This window comes from Liolophura sinensis, chromosome 4 (genome assembly GCF_032854445.1).
Source record: "Liolophura sinensis isolate JHLJ2023 chromosome 4, CUHK_Ljap_v2, whole genome shotgun sequence".
In the NCBI taxonomy this organism is placed as follows: Eukaryota; Metazoa; Mollusca; class Polyplacophora; order Chitonida; family Chitonidae; genus Liolophura; species Liolophura sinensis.
Window position 1 is genome coordinate 5843426 of NC_088298.1, and position 14722 is coordinate 5858147.

Below are 14722 nucleotides of genomic sequence, written 5' to 3' on the forward strand. Positions count from 1 at the left end.
ATAGCTTTATGGTACCAGGCCCACTTTCACAAAACTTCAATAAACCTTAGACATGGGTGAAATTTCAGCATGTTTAAACGGCCCACAATAGCTTTATGGTACCTGGCCTACTTTCACAAAACTTCAATAAACCTTAGACATGGGTGAAATTTCAGCATGTTTAAACGGCCCACAATAGCTTTATGGTACCAGGCCCACTTTCACAAAACTTCATAAAACTTAGGCATGGGTGAAATTTCAGCATGTTTAGACTGCCCACCATAGCTTTCTGGTACCGGGCCCACTTTCACAAAACTTCAATAAACCTTAGACATGGGTGAAATTTCAGCATGTTTAAACGGCCCACAATAGCTTTATGGTACCAGGCCCACTTTCACAAAACTTCAATAAACCTTACACATGGGTGAAATTTCAGCATGTTTAAATGGCCCACAATAGCTTTATGGTACCAGGCCCACTTTCACAAAGCTTCAATAAACCTTAGACATGGGTGAAATTTCAGCATGTTTAAACGGCCCACAATAGCTTTCTGGTACCAGGCCCACTTTCACAAAACTTCAATAAACCTTAGACATGGGTGAAATTTCAGCATGTTTAAACGGCCCACAATAGCTTTATGGTACCAGGCCCACTTTCACAAAACTTCATAAACCTTAGACATGGGGGAAATTTCAGCATGTTTAAACGGCCCACAATAGCTTTACGGTACCGAGCCCACTTTCACAAAACTTCAATAAACCTTAGACATGGGTGAAATTTCAGCACGTTTAGACGTCCCACAATAGCTTTATGGTACCAGGCCCACTTTCACAAAACTTCAATAAACCTTAGACATGGGGGAAATTTCAGCATGTTTAGACGGCCCACCACAGCTTTATGGTACTGGGCCCAATTTCACAAAACTTCATAAACCTTAGACATGGGGGAAATTTCAGCACGTTTAGACGGCCCACAATAGCTTTATGGTACCAGGCCCACTTTCACAAAACTTCAATAAACCTTACACATGGGTGAAATTTCAGCATGTTTACCACAGCCCACAATAGCTTTATGATACCGGGCCCACTTTCACAAAACTTCATAAACCTTACACATGGGGGAAATTTCAGCACGTTTAGACGGCCCACAATAGCTTTCTGGTACCGGGCCCACTTTCACAAAACTTCACAAACCTTAGGCATGGGGGAAATTTCAGCACGTTTAGACGGCCCACAATAGCTTTATGGTACCAGGCCTGCTTTTCACAAAACTTCATAAACCTTAGACATGGGGGAAATTTCAGCACGTTTACCAAGGCCCACAACAGCTTTATGGTACCTGGCCCACATTCACAAAACTTCATAAACCTTAGACATGGGTGAAATTTCAGCATGTTTAGACGGCCCACAATAGCTTTATGGTACCTGGCCTACTTTCACAAAACTTCATAAACCTTAGACATGGTGGAAATTTCAGCACGTTTGGACGGCCCACAATAGCTTTATGGTACCTGGCCTACTTTCACAAAACTTCAATAAACCTTAGACATGGGTGAAATTTCAGCATGTTTAGACGGCCCACAATAGCTTTATGGTACCTGGCCTACTTTCACAAAACTTCATAAACCTTAGACATGGTGGAAATTTCAGCACGTTTGGACGGCCCACAATAGCTTTATGGTACCTGGCCTACTTTCACAAAACTTCAATAAACCTTAGACATGGGTGAAATTTCAGCATGTTTAGACGGCCCACAATAGCTTAATGGTACCAGGCCCACTTTCACAAAACTTCATAAACCTTAGACATGAGTGAAATTTCAGCACGTTTTCGACGGCCCACAATAGCTTTATGGTACCAGGCCTACTTTCACAAAACTTCATAAACCTTAGACATGGGGGAAATTTCAGCACGTTTACCAAGGCCCACAATAGCTTTATGGTACCAGGCCCACTTTCACAAAACTTCATAAACCTTAGACATGGGGGAAATTTCAGCACGTTTACCAAGGCCCACAATAGCTTTATGGTACCTGGCCTACTTTCACAAAACTTCACAAACCTTAGACATGGGTGAAATTTCAGCACATTCACGACAGCCCACAATAGCTTTATGGTACCAGGCCCACTTTCACAAAACTTCATAAACCTTAGACATGGGTGAAATTTCAGCATGTTTAGACGGCCCACAATAGCTTTATGGTACTGGGCCCACTTTCACAAAACTTCAATAAACCTTAGACATGGGTGAAATTTCAGCATGTTTAGACGGCCCACAACAGCTTTATGGTACCGGGCCCACTTTCACAAAACTTCATAACCTTACACATGGGTGAAATTTCAGCATGTTTAGATGGCCCACAATAGCTTTATGGTACCGAGCCCAATTTCACAAAACTTCATAAACCTTAGACATGGGCGAAATTTCAGCACATTCACGACAGCCCACAATAGCTTTATGGTACCTAGCCCACTTTCACAAAACTTCAATAAACCTTAGACATGGGTGAAATTTCAGCCTGTTTAAACGGCCCACAATAGCTTTATGGTACCAGGCCCACTTTCACAAAACTTCATAAACCTTAGACATGGGGGAAATTTCAGCACGTTTAGACGGCCCACAATAGCTTTATGGTACCTGGCCTACTTTCACAAAACTTCAATAAACCTTACACATGGGTGAAATTTCAGCATGTTTAGACTGCCCACAATAGCTTTATGGTACCAGGCCCACTTTCACAAACCTCATAAACCTTAGACATGGGTGAAATTTCAGCATGTTTAGATGGCCCACCACAGCTTTATGGTACTAGGCCCACTTTCACAAAGCTTCATAAACCTTAGACATGGGGGAAATTTCAGCATGTTTAGACGGCCCACAATAGCTTTATGGTACCTGGCCCACTTTCACAAAACTTCATAAACCTTAGACATGGGTGAAATTTCAGCATGTTCAGACGGCCCACAATAGCTTTATGGTACCGGATCCACTTTCACAAAACTTCATAAACCTTAGACATGGTGGAAATTTCAGCACGTTTAGACGGCCCACAATAGCTTTATGGTACCTGGCCTACTTTCACAAAACTTCAATAAACCTTAGACATGGGTGAAATTTCAGCATGTTTAGACGGCCCACAATAGCTTTATGGTACCAGGCCCACTTTCACAAAACTTCATAAACCTTAGACATGAGTGAAATTTCAGCACGTTTACGACGGCCCACAATAGCTTTATGGCACCTGGCCTACTTTCACAAAACTTCATAAACCTTAGACATGGGCGAAATTTCAGCACGTTTACCAAGGCCCACAATAGCTTTATGGTACCTGGCCCACTTTCACAAAACTTCATAAACCTTAGACATGGGTGAAATTTCAGCACATTCACGACAGCCCACAATAGCTTTATGGTACCAGGCCCACTTTCACAAAACTTCATACACCTTAGACATGGGTGAAATTTCAGCATGTTTAGACGGCCCACAATAGCTTTATGGTACCGGGCCCACTTTCACAAAACTTCAATAAACCTTAGACATGGGTGAAATTTCAGCATGTTTAGACGGCCCACAACAGCTTTATGGTACCGGGCCCACTTTCACAAAACTTCATAACCTTACACATGGGTGAAATTTCAGCACATTTAGACGTCCCACAATAGCTTTATGGTACCGAGCCCAATTTCACAAAACTTCATAAACCTTAGACATGGGCGAAATTTCAGCACATTCACGACAGCCCACAATAGCTTTATGGTACCGAGCCCACTTTCACAAAACTTCAATAAACCTTAGACATGGGTGAAATTTCAGCATGTTTAAACGGCCCACAATAGCTTTATGGTACCAGGCCCACTTTCACAAAACTTCATAAACCTTAGACATGGGTGAAATTTCAGCACGTTTAGACGTCCCACAAAAGCTTTATGGTACCGAGCCCACTTTCACAAAACTTCAATAAACCTTAGACATGGGTGAAATTTCAGCATGTTTAGACGGCCCACAACAGCTTTATGGTACCGGGCCCACTTTCACAAAACTTCATAACCTTACACATGGGTGAAATTTCAGCACATTTAGACGTCCCACAATAGCTTTATGGTACCGAGCCCAATTTCACAAAACTTCATAAACCTTAGACATGGGCGAAATTTCAGCACATTCACGACAGCCCACAATAGCTTTATGGTACCGAGCCCAATTTCACAAAACTTCAATAAACCTTAGACATGGGTGAAATTTCAGCATGTTTAAACGGCCCACAATAGCTTTATGGTACCAGGCCCACTTTCACAAAACTTCATAAACCTTAGACATGGGTGAAATTTCAGCACGTTTAGACGTCCCACAAAAGCTTTATGGTACCGAGCCCACTTTCACAAAACTTCATAAACCTTAGACATGGGCGAAATTTCAGCACATTCACGACAGCCCACAATAGCTTTATGGTACCGAGCCCACTTTCACAAAACTTCATAAACCTTAGACATGGGTGAAATTTCAGCATGTTTACCACAGCCCACAATAGCTTTATGGTACCTGGCCTACTTTCAAAAAAATACAATAAACCTTAGACATGGGGGAAATTTCAGCATGTTCAGACGACCCACAATAGCTTTATTGTACCTGGCCTACTTTCACAAAACTTCATAAACCTTAGACATGGGGGAAATTTCAGCACATTTAGACGGCCCACAATAGCTTTATGGTACCTGGCCCACTTTCACAAAACTTCATAAACCTTACACATAGGTGAAATTTCAGCACGTTTAGACGGCCCACAATAGCTTTATGGTACCAGGCCTACTTTCACAAAACTTCACAAACCTTAGACATGGGTGAAACATCAGGTCATTTATGGTGCAGTGGTAACACAATTTCTGCTTAGTTTAAGAATCCAGCTCCAAATATTTTATTTTCAAAAGAAGATTTAAAAGAAATCTAAAGAATCTAAAAGAAAAGACAATGTTATGACCAATTATACATGTATATATATATGTGTCAATAAAGTATCTTACAGGAAATATAAAATGAATAACACCTAACTTTTGTTTCATCTCACAGCCAAAATATCACAGTTCAAAGTAATCAAAATCATGCACATTAAGAGAACAGAAAACGCTGCCACATTAACAGTTTTATCCAATCAGGCACGAGTTATTCCTATGACCCCTGGACATGGCGTGTTCCCTCTAAATGTCACCCAAACTTTGTTCTGCCTTTTGTGTTCGTGGGGTCTGAGTAATGTGACATCATGTTTCCAGTCACTCTAACATGGCGCCTCCCATGGTCCGATCCCATGGTCCGATCCCATGGCCCCATCCCATGGTCTCATCCCATGGTCTCATCCCATGGTCCCATTCCATGGCCCCATCCCATGGCCCCATCCCATGGTCCCATCCCACGGTCTCATCCCATGGTCCCATTCCATGGCCCCATCCCATGGTCTCATCCCATGGTCCCATCCCATAGTCCCATCGCATGGTCCTATCGCATGATCTCATCCCATGGTCCGATCCCATGGTCCGATCCTATGGCCCCATTCCATGGTCTCATCCCATGGTCTCATCCCATGGTCCCATCCCATGGTCTCATCCCATGGTCCCATCCCATGGTCTCATAAAGAATTTCTTATCAGAAGTTGATTTATACAGTTACTAAGCACATAATAAAAAATGTCTGTGACTGTTCAAGACTGTTTTCAGCTGAATAACTATATATATTGTTTGAAGACTATGTTATTTGAAGTCTTTTGCTTTAAAGGTGTTGACTTTCTCACAAAATGGTTTATGAAATAGACCGCTGGTCTAGCTAGGTATCTATGTTACCCTGTTGCCTTGGACGCCAATGCCGAGCTCCGTGACAGCCGAGCGTTAATCTCTATGATACAGTATTCCAGCGACTCCGGGTGGAGGGCGTACTGGATGTTACATTCTCCCACAATTCCAAAATGACGAACAACCTTAAAAAGAAACACATTGAAGGCTTATCATGTTGTTTATGTACTGAGCAATTTACATCAGCATGATAATAACGGTCCATTCAGAAACCATTCTGAATGAATGAATGAATGAATGCTTGGGTTTTTTACGTCAAAATTAGCAATTTTTCAGACATATTATGACAAGGAGACATTAGGTGTGTGTACATAAAAGTGTGTCTTGCTGTGGCAGGATGAGTCCATGGCGCCAAAGTGCTGCCTCCAATGAAGTATCATGCCGAAGACACCAGACATGACACTCCACCCAGTCACATTATACTGACACCGGTCCAACCAGTCCTGTTTCCTCATTCTCACCTCTTATAGTACTGAGTGCCAAGTGAGGCAGCAACAAGTACCAATATTGAAAGTCCCAGGTATTCATAACATGACAACCTATATACATACAGTGACCGATCATAGTTAGAATACACGATTTCTTCGGAAATGCAACTAAAAAATGGGTCTGAGGTACCATTTTTAGGAATCATTTATGAGAACAGATTTCCATTACCTTTCATCTAATTTAATTCAAAAATAAAAACATTTACATTATATATCAGTCTCTATTCACTGTTTCATCAGAACTGGTCAACAAATATGATTCAGTTTCAGTGATTCTTCCCAGTCAGCCAAATTGCAGTTCCGAATAATTTTATGCTGCAATGAGCAACTCTAATCTGAGAGGGCGTTGTTGTTGTTGTTCTCTGGGTATGATGCACCACTCTTTGTTTACGATCGTAGGGTGCATTTGGAAATAGTGCTCATGCCACAGTCTTAGCCCACACATCTGGTTATGGCCACACTACTATGGCCTTGTGGATAGCATGCTAGCACAGCACAATAACCCAGAAGCCTCGCACCAAAGTGCTCGCTGTGAGTTCAAGTCCTCTCCAGTCTATTTGGGCAGGTTCTTCAGTTTCCCCCGGGGGCTCTGCCTGGTTTCCTTCCACCATAATGCTGGACGACACCGCCACAAGTGAAATATTCTCGAGTACATCATAAACATAACTAAATCAAACTAAATGTTTGTTCACGTACCTTTAAAGCTGTTTCTCTGAGAAGATGGAATTCTCTGTTGGACAGAGTCTGACTGGGGGCCACAACAATGGAGTCGCCTTCAGGAGATAGAGGAAGTTAAGAACGTTAAAGATGAACTCCAGACTCCAGATTCTGCTACAAAAGTTAATACCCAAATGCTTACCTAGAGCCAATTACCCCATTTTATGCACAAATTAAGCCCCTGTTTATCAGAAGTCTTCCTGATGAATCTACATACCTAAGCTAGTATCCCACCATTATGCCCAAAACGATGACATCTACATACCTAAGCCAGTATCCCACCATTATGCCCAAAACGATGACATCTACATACCTAAGCCAGTATCCCACCATTATAGTCAAAACGATGACATCTACATACCTAAGCCAGTATCCCACCATTATGCCCAAAACGATGACATCTACATACCTAAGCCAGTATCCCACCATTATGCCCAAAACGATGACATCTACATACCTAAGCCAGTATCCCATCATTATGCCCAAAACGATGACATCTACATACCTAAGCCTGTATCCCACCATTATAGTCAAAACGATGACATCTACATACCTAAGCCAGTATCCCACCATTATAGCCAAAACAATGACATCTACATACCTAAGCCAGTATCCCACCATTATAGCCAAAACAATGACATCTACATACCTAAGCCAGTATCCCACGATTATAACCAAAACGATGACATCTACATACCTAAACCAGTATCCCATCATTATGCCCAAAACGATGACATCTACATACCTAAGCCAGTATCCCACCATTATGCCCAAAATGATGACATCTACATACCTACGCCAGTATCCCACCATTATAGTTAAAATGACATCTACATACCTGAGCCAGTATCCCACCATTATAGCCAAAATGATGACATCTACATACCTAAGCCAGTATCCCCCCATTATAATTAAAATGATGACATCTTGCATACCTAAGCCAGTATCTCACCATTATAGCTAAAATGATGACATCTTGCATACCTTTACTTTATGAACCTTACACAACAATATTCACTCTTAATTATTTATTTATTTGATTGGTGTTTACGCCATCCTCAAGAATATTTCACTTATGCAGCCACGATCTGGTTGCCATGACAACCTGAAAAATATAGCCTTACCGGTGTGCACACCCAGCGGATCCAGGTTTTCCATGTTACACACAGTTATACAGTTATCTGCCGCATCACGGACGACTTCGTACTCCACTTCCTTCCAGCCCAGCAGCGACTTCTCAATCAGAATTTGATTGGTCAAGGCAAGTGCCTGAGAAGAAAAATATATAAATATCATTAAGCAAAATCTATATTAAAAAGGATGTAAAGGAAGTACAAAACCCCTGTTTATGAAGTGAAAATCAACGGACTGAATATATTTTATTTAACACAAGTTCCATTGAAAAGGCTTGCTTTCGGACCAATCAGCAAGCTAATTTAAGGTTCACAGCAACCAATCACAGGGAAGGTTGACAAGCCAATCAGAGAGCAGGAATTTCCTTTACCAATCAATCAGATGAGGGTAGGTAACACATAGGCCAGACACATGAAGTACATGGCCCTGTCTGCACAGTGAAGCTTATCATGGCAGACAAAGTCTAAAATTGAGTTTAGCTCTTTTGATTGCTAAAAAACTTTGAATGACATTGTTAAATTCAAGCTCTTGGGAGGACCGCTACTAATCTCAAAACCCACAATCTACTTACATTCCTGGCAATGTTTTCCAAATGCGCCTCGTCACTGGCTAAGCCCGACCCCAGCCCGCCGAGAGCGTATGCTGCCCTCACCATCACAGGGTACCCAATGTTATCAGCAGCCTTAAGAGCAGACTCCACCTGATAAAGAGAAGGGCAACACATCAGTCATCACAGTACAGGGCAACACATCAGTCATCACAGTACAGGGCAACACATAAGTCATCACAGTATAGGGCAACACATCCATCACCACAATGTAGGGCAACACATCAGCCATCACAGTACAGGACAACACATAAGTCATCACAGTATAGAGAAACACATCAGTCATCACAGTATAGGGGAACACATCCATTAATACAGTATAGGGCAACATATCAGTCATCCCAGTATAGGGCAACACATCCATCATCACAATGTAGGGCAACATATCAGCCATCACAGTACAGGACAACACATAAGTCATCACAGTATAGAGAAACACATCAGTCATCACAGTATAGGGGAACACATCCATTAATACAGTATAGGGCAACATATCAGTCATCCCAGTATAGGGCAACACATCCTTCAGCACAGTATAGGGCAACACATCAGTCATCACAGTATAGGCAAGACATCCGTCAACACAGTACAGGGCAACACATCTGTCATCACAGTATAGAAAAACACATAGGTCATCACAGTATAGGGCAACACATCCATCATCATCATTGTATCAGAAAAACTTAAGTATTGCTATCAAAAGTGTCATTTTATGAGCTTTATCTGCTGCAAGTGAATTTTTTCACACAAATCTTTCAGTGAAATACAATAGTGCTATTTTCCACTAGCTAGTAGGCCACTAGCTCATCACCAGCACACTTGTAGTAGGCCACTGGCTCAACACCAGGCCACTTGTAGTGGGCCACTAGCTGAACACCAGGCCACTTGTAGTAGGCCACTAGCTGAACACCAGGCCACTTGTAGTGGGTCACTAGCTCAACACCAGCAAAACTGTAGCAGGCCACTAACTCAACACCAGCACACGTGTAATAGGCCACTAGCTCAACACCAGCAAAATGTAGTAGGCCACTAGCTCAACACCAGCAAAATGTAGTAGGCCACTAGCTCAACACCAGCAAAATTGTAGCAGGCCACTAGCTCAAAACCAGCACACTTGTAGTAGGCCGCTAGCTCAACACCAGCACACTTGTACTAGGTCTCTGGCATTTCACTTTCATTTTCACTTTAAGGACTGTCCCCATAAATCATGTGCTTATATACCTCTTATTTTCTGCAACTGACAGATGTGATTCAAACTTGCACCTATCGCTTGAGCTATCATATCTGTCCACACCATATTCATGTGAGGTGTTTGGGAGAAAAGGATGGGGGTAGTTGCGAGATGGTCCCGGAAATGTGAGCCAATACATTTCCCCGTGTAAGTGAGTAAAGCTGCACAGTAAACAGTCGTGTCTGAACCATGCAAGAGTAAAGCTGCACAGTAAACAGTCGTGTCTGCACCATGCAAGAGTACAGCTGCACAGTAAACAGTCGTGTCTGCACCATGCAAGAGTAAAGCTGCACAGTAAACAGTCGTCTCTGCACCATGCGGACAGTAAAGCTGCACAGTAAACAGTCATGTCTGAACCATGCGACAGTAAAGCTGCACAGTAAAACAGTCGTGTCTGAACCATGCAAGAGTAAAGCTGCACAGTAAACAGTCGTCTCTGCACCATGCAAGAGTACAGCTGCACAGTAAACAATCATACCTGCACTATGCAAGAGTAAAGCTGCACAGTAAACAGTCGTCTCTGCACCATGCGAGAGTACAGCTGCACAGTAAACAGTAGTGTCTGCACCATGCGAGAGTAAAGCTGCACAGTAAAAAGTCGTGTCTGCACCATGCAAGAGTAAAGCTGCACAGTAAACAGTCGTGTCTGCACCATGCAAGAGTAAAGCTGTACAGCAAACAGTCGTGTCTGTACCATGCAAGAGTAAAGCTGCACAGTAAACAGTCGTACCTGCACCATGCGAGAGTAAAGCTGCACAGTAAACAGTAGTGTCTGCACCATGCAAGAGTAAAGCTGCACAATAAACAGTCGTCTCTGAACCATGCAAGAGTAAAGCTGCACAGTAAACAGTCGTGTCTGAACCATGCAAGAGTAAAGCTGCATAGTAAACAGTCGTATCTGCACCATGCAAGAGTAAAGCTGCACAGTAAACGGTCGTGTCTGCACCATGCAAGAGTAAAGCTGCCACAGTAAACAGTCGTGTCTGTACCATGCAAGAGTAAAGCTGCACAGTAAACAGTCATGACTGCACTGTGCAAGAGTACAGCTGCACAGTAAAACAGTCCTGTCTGCACCATGCAAGAGTAAAGCTGCACAGTAAACAGTCGTGTCTGAACCATGCAAGAGTAAAGCTGCACAGTAAACAGTCGTGTCTGCACCATGCAAGAGTGAAGCAGCACAGCAAACAGTCATGTCTGCACCATGCAAGAGTAAAGCTGCACAGTAAACAGTCGTACCTGCACCATGCGAGAGTAAAGCAGCACAGCAAACAGTCGTGTCTGCACCATGCGAGAGTAAAGCTGCACAGCAAACAGTCGTGTCTGCACCATGCGAGAGTAAAGCTGCACAGTAAACAGCCGTGTCTGCAGCATGCGAGAGTAAAGCTGCACAGTAAACAGTCATGTCTGCACCATGCAAGAGTAAAGCTGCACAGTAAAGTCGCATCTGCACCATGCAAGAGTAAAGCTGCACAGTAAACGGTCGTGTCTGCACCATGCAAGAGTAAAGCTGCACAGTAAACAGTCGTGTCTGTACCATGCAAGAGTAAAGCTGCACAGTAAACAGTCATGACTGCACTGTGCAAGAGTACAGCTGCACAGTAAAACAGTCCTGTCTGCACCATGCGAGAGTAAAGCTGCACAGTAAACAGTCGTGTCTGCACCATGCAAGAGTAAAGCTGCACAGTAAACAGTCGTGTCTGCACCATGCAAGAGTGAAGCAGCACAGCAAACAGTCGTGTCTGCACCATGCAAGAGTAAAGCTGCACAGTAAACAGCCGTGTCTGCACCATGCGAGAGTAAAGCTGCACAGTAAACAGTCATGTCTGCACCATGCAAGAGTAAAGCTGCACAGTAAACAGTCATGTCTGCACCATGTGAGAGTAAAGCTGCACAGTAAACAGTTGTGTCTGCACCATGCGAGAGTAAAGCTGCACAGCAAACAGTCGTGTCTGCACCATGCGACAGTAAAGCAGCACAGCAAACAGTCGTGTCTGAACCATGCGAGAGTAAAGCTGCACAGTAAACAGTTGTGTCTGCACCATGCGAGAGTAAAGCTGCACAGTAAACAGTCGTGTCTGAACCATGCAAGAGTAAAGCAGCACAGCAAACAGTTGTGTCTGCACCATGCAAGAGTACAGCTGCACAATAAACAGTCGTCTCTGCACCATGCGAGAGTAAAGCTACACAGTAAACAGTCGTGTCTGAACCATGCAAGAGTGAAGCAGCACAGCAAACAGTCATGTCTGCACCATGCGAGAGTAAAGCTGCACAGCAAACAGTCGTGTCTGCACCATGCAAGAGTAAAGCTGTACAGCAAACAGTTGTGTCTGCACCATGCGAGAGTAAAGCTGCACAGTAAACAGTTGTGTCTGCACCATGCGAGAGTAAAGCTGCACAGCAAACAGTCGTGTCTGCACCAGGCGAGAGTAAAGCAGCACAGCAAACAGTCGTGTCTGAACCATGCGAGAGTAAAGCTGCACAGTAAACAGTCGTGTCTGCACCATGCGAGAGTAAAGCTGCACAGTAAACAGTCGTGTCTGAACCATGCAAGAGTAAAGCAGCACAGTAAACAGTTGTGTCTGCACCATGCGAGAGTACAGCTGCACAGTAAACAGTCGTCTCTGCACCATGCGACAGTAAAGCTGCACAGTAAACAGTCGTGTCTGAACCATGTAAGAGTGAAGCAGCACAGCAAACAGTCATGTCTGCACCATGCGAGAGTAAAGCTGCACAGCAAACAGTCATGTCTGCACCATGCAAGAGTAAAGCTGTACAGCAAACAGTTGTGTCTGCACCATGCGAGAGTAAAACTGCACCATGCAAGCAAGAGAAAAACAAGCCGACAGTCAGAGCAATGTCCTGAAACGAAATCTGGATGCGATCAACATAGTATTATGCACTGAAGGTATACTACACGTCAAATAATTTTACAGCAATAAAACTTACTACTGGTCTGCTCTGAATGATTTCCTTTTTTCTCCAGACAAGGTCCTTAGGCCATGCTCGTCATGAGCTTTCATTACGGTTGTCAACAGTAGTTTGGTTATCCTCTACGGATTTCACTCACACAATTCCAACAGACTCTGCCCGGTTTCCTCCCACCATAATGCTGGTCGCTGTCGTATAAGTGAAATATTCTTGAGTACGGCGTAAAACACTAATCAAATAAATAAATAAATAAATATTCACACAAACACAGGGTGAAAGTATAACAAAATATAATTCACATATTACGACAGTCTGGGATAGTTAAGATACTATTCTTCCTTTAGTTACAAACTTACCGATTCCACTGCTAAACTCGGCGCCAGTTTTTCATCAATTTCCTTCAGCTTATCTGCAAATATCTGACGATCTTCCGTGGCTTCGATACTGGACACTGGAGTGCCCAACACTCTCACACCAAACTCCTCCAACACGCCAGACCTGTGCAGCTCAATTCCTGGAGAGAAAATCAGACAGACAATCAGACAAACAGACAGACATACAGGCAAACATACAGGCATATAAAACAAATATCTTTTCTGTCTTTATATTTCTCAGCAAAGCATGACAAATAAGGAAACGTATTTTAGGAAAGAACAAAATCACAGACAAAACTGGTATTGTTTCTTTTGAATAAGAACAGCAGTTCTGATCCTAAATTATAGACTGGCTTTGCAAAACTTTTTCGTAGTGCAAAATCGAAGAACAAAATCTTTTTAAAGCTATCGCATTTGGTAAATTTCTCCAAATTACAGACTAAAATTCTACTGAAATCAAAACTTCATCAAAACTTCAGTATTCTCTACAAATCTCAAAGTTAGAGATTGAAATTTCTCTCAAATTAAAAACTAAAAAACAAACTTTAGTGATCTGTAAAATAAAAATATGTTTATAAATACCACAGTTAAGCGCGGTCTGTCCACCCATGGACAGCAGAAGTCCATCTGGTCTCTCTCTCTTTATCACCTCTTTCACAAATGCTGGAGTTACAGGCAGAAAATACACTACATCGGCCTGTTTCTCGCCCTCAGCGTTCGTTTGCACGGAGGCGATGTTTGGGTTCATCAGAACAGTCTGGATGTTCTCTTCCTGACCAACCAATGAAATTCAAGAATTGAAAATGCTATGAAACTAGCCCACATGAATCACACTCCATCGGTCGTAGAGCTAATCATAAAAGGGGCGACAGCTCAGGCTTTGCTAGGTTTCTTAACACCAAAATGGGGGCCTCCATGGCTCAGTTGGTTAGCGCGCTAGCGCAGCGTAATGACCCAGGAGTCTCTCACCAATGCAGTTGCTGTAAGTTCAAGTCCAGCTCATGCTGGCTTCCTCTCCGGCCGTACGTGGGAAGGTTTGCCAGCAACCTGCAGATGGACGTGGGTTTCCCCCGGGCTCTGCCCGGTTTCCACCCACCATAATGCTGGCCGCCGTCGTATAAGTGAAATATTCTTGAGTACAGCGTAAAACATCAATCAAATAAATAAATCAATAAATAAATAACACCATAATACTGGCCTCCTTCATCTTCAGCGGTACCCACAAAGCTCTGCCAGCAACCTGCTGACGTAGAATGCCCACGTGAAATCACTAATGTATGGTATGTGACTGATGAAGTCTCCAACGTGGAGGACAAGGGGTCCTCAGCAAATTATAGGTCAAGAAAAGCTGCTTGGGACTTATAATGCTGCCTCATTATTTCATACCATCCACTTCTACGAGGTATGTACATATCCAAGGTATTTTAC

The 14722-nt window shown here is 43.1% G+C and overlaps 1 protein-coding gene across 1 annotated transcript in view; it reads right to left on the reverse strand.

Moving 5' to 3' along the window:
• The window catches only part of LOC135464549 (carbamoyl-phosphate synthase [ammonia], mitochondrial-like), a 63130-nt gene that overhangs the window by 37382 nt on the left and 11026 nt on the right, over positions 1-14722 (reverse strand). The window contains 6 exon segments of the mRNA XM_064741973.1: positions 5807-5940; positions 7000-7076; positions 8145-8289; positions 8726-8854; positions 13277-13434; positions 13877-14066. Coding sequence (XP_064598043.1) covers positions 5807-5940; positions 7000-7076; positions 8145-8289; positions 8726-8854; positions 13277-13434; positions 13877-14066 — 833 coding nt within the window.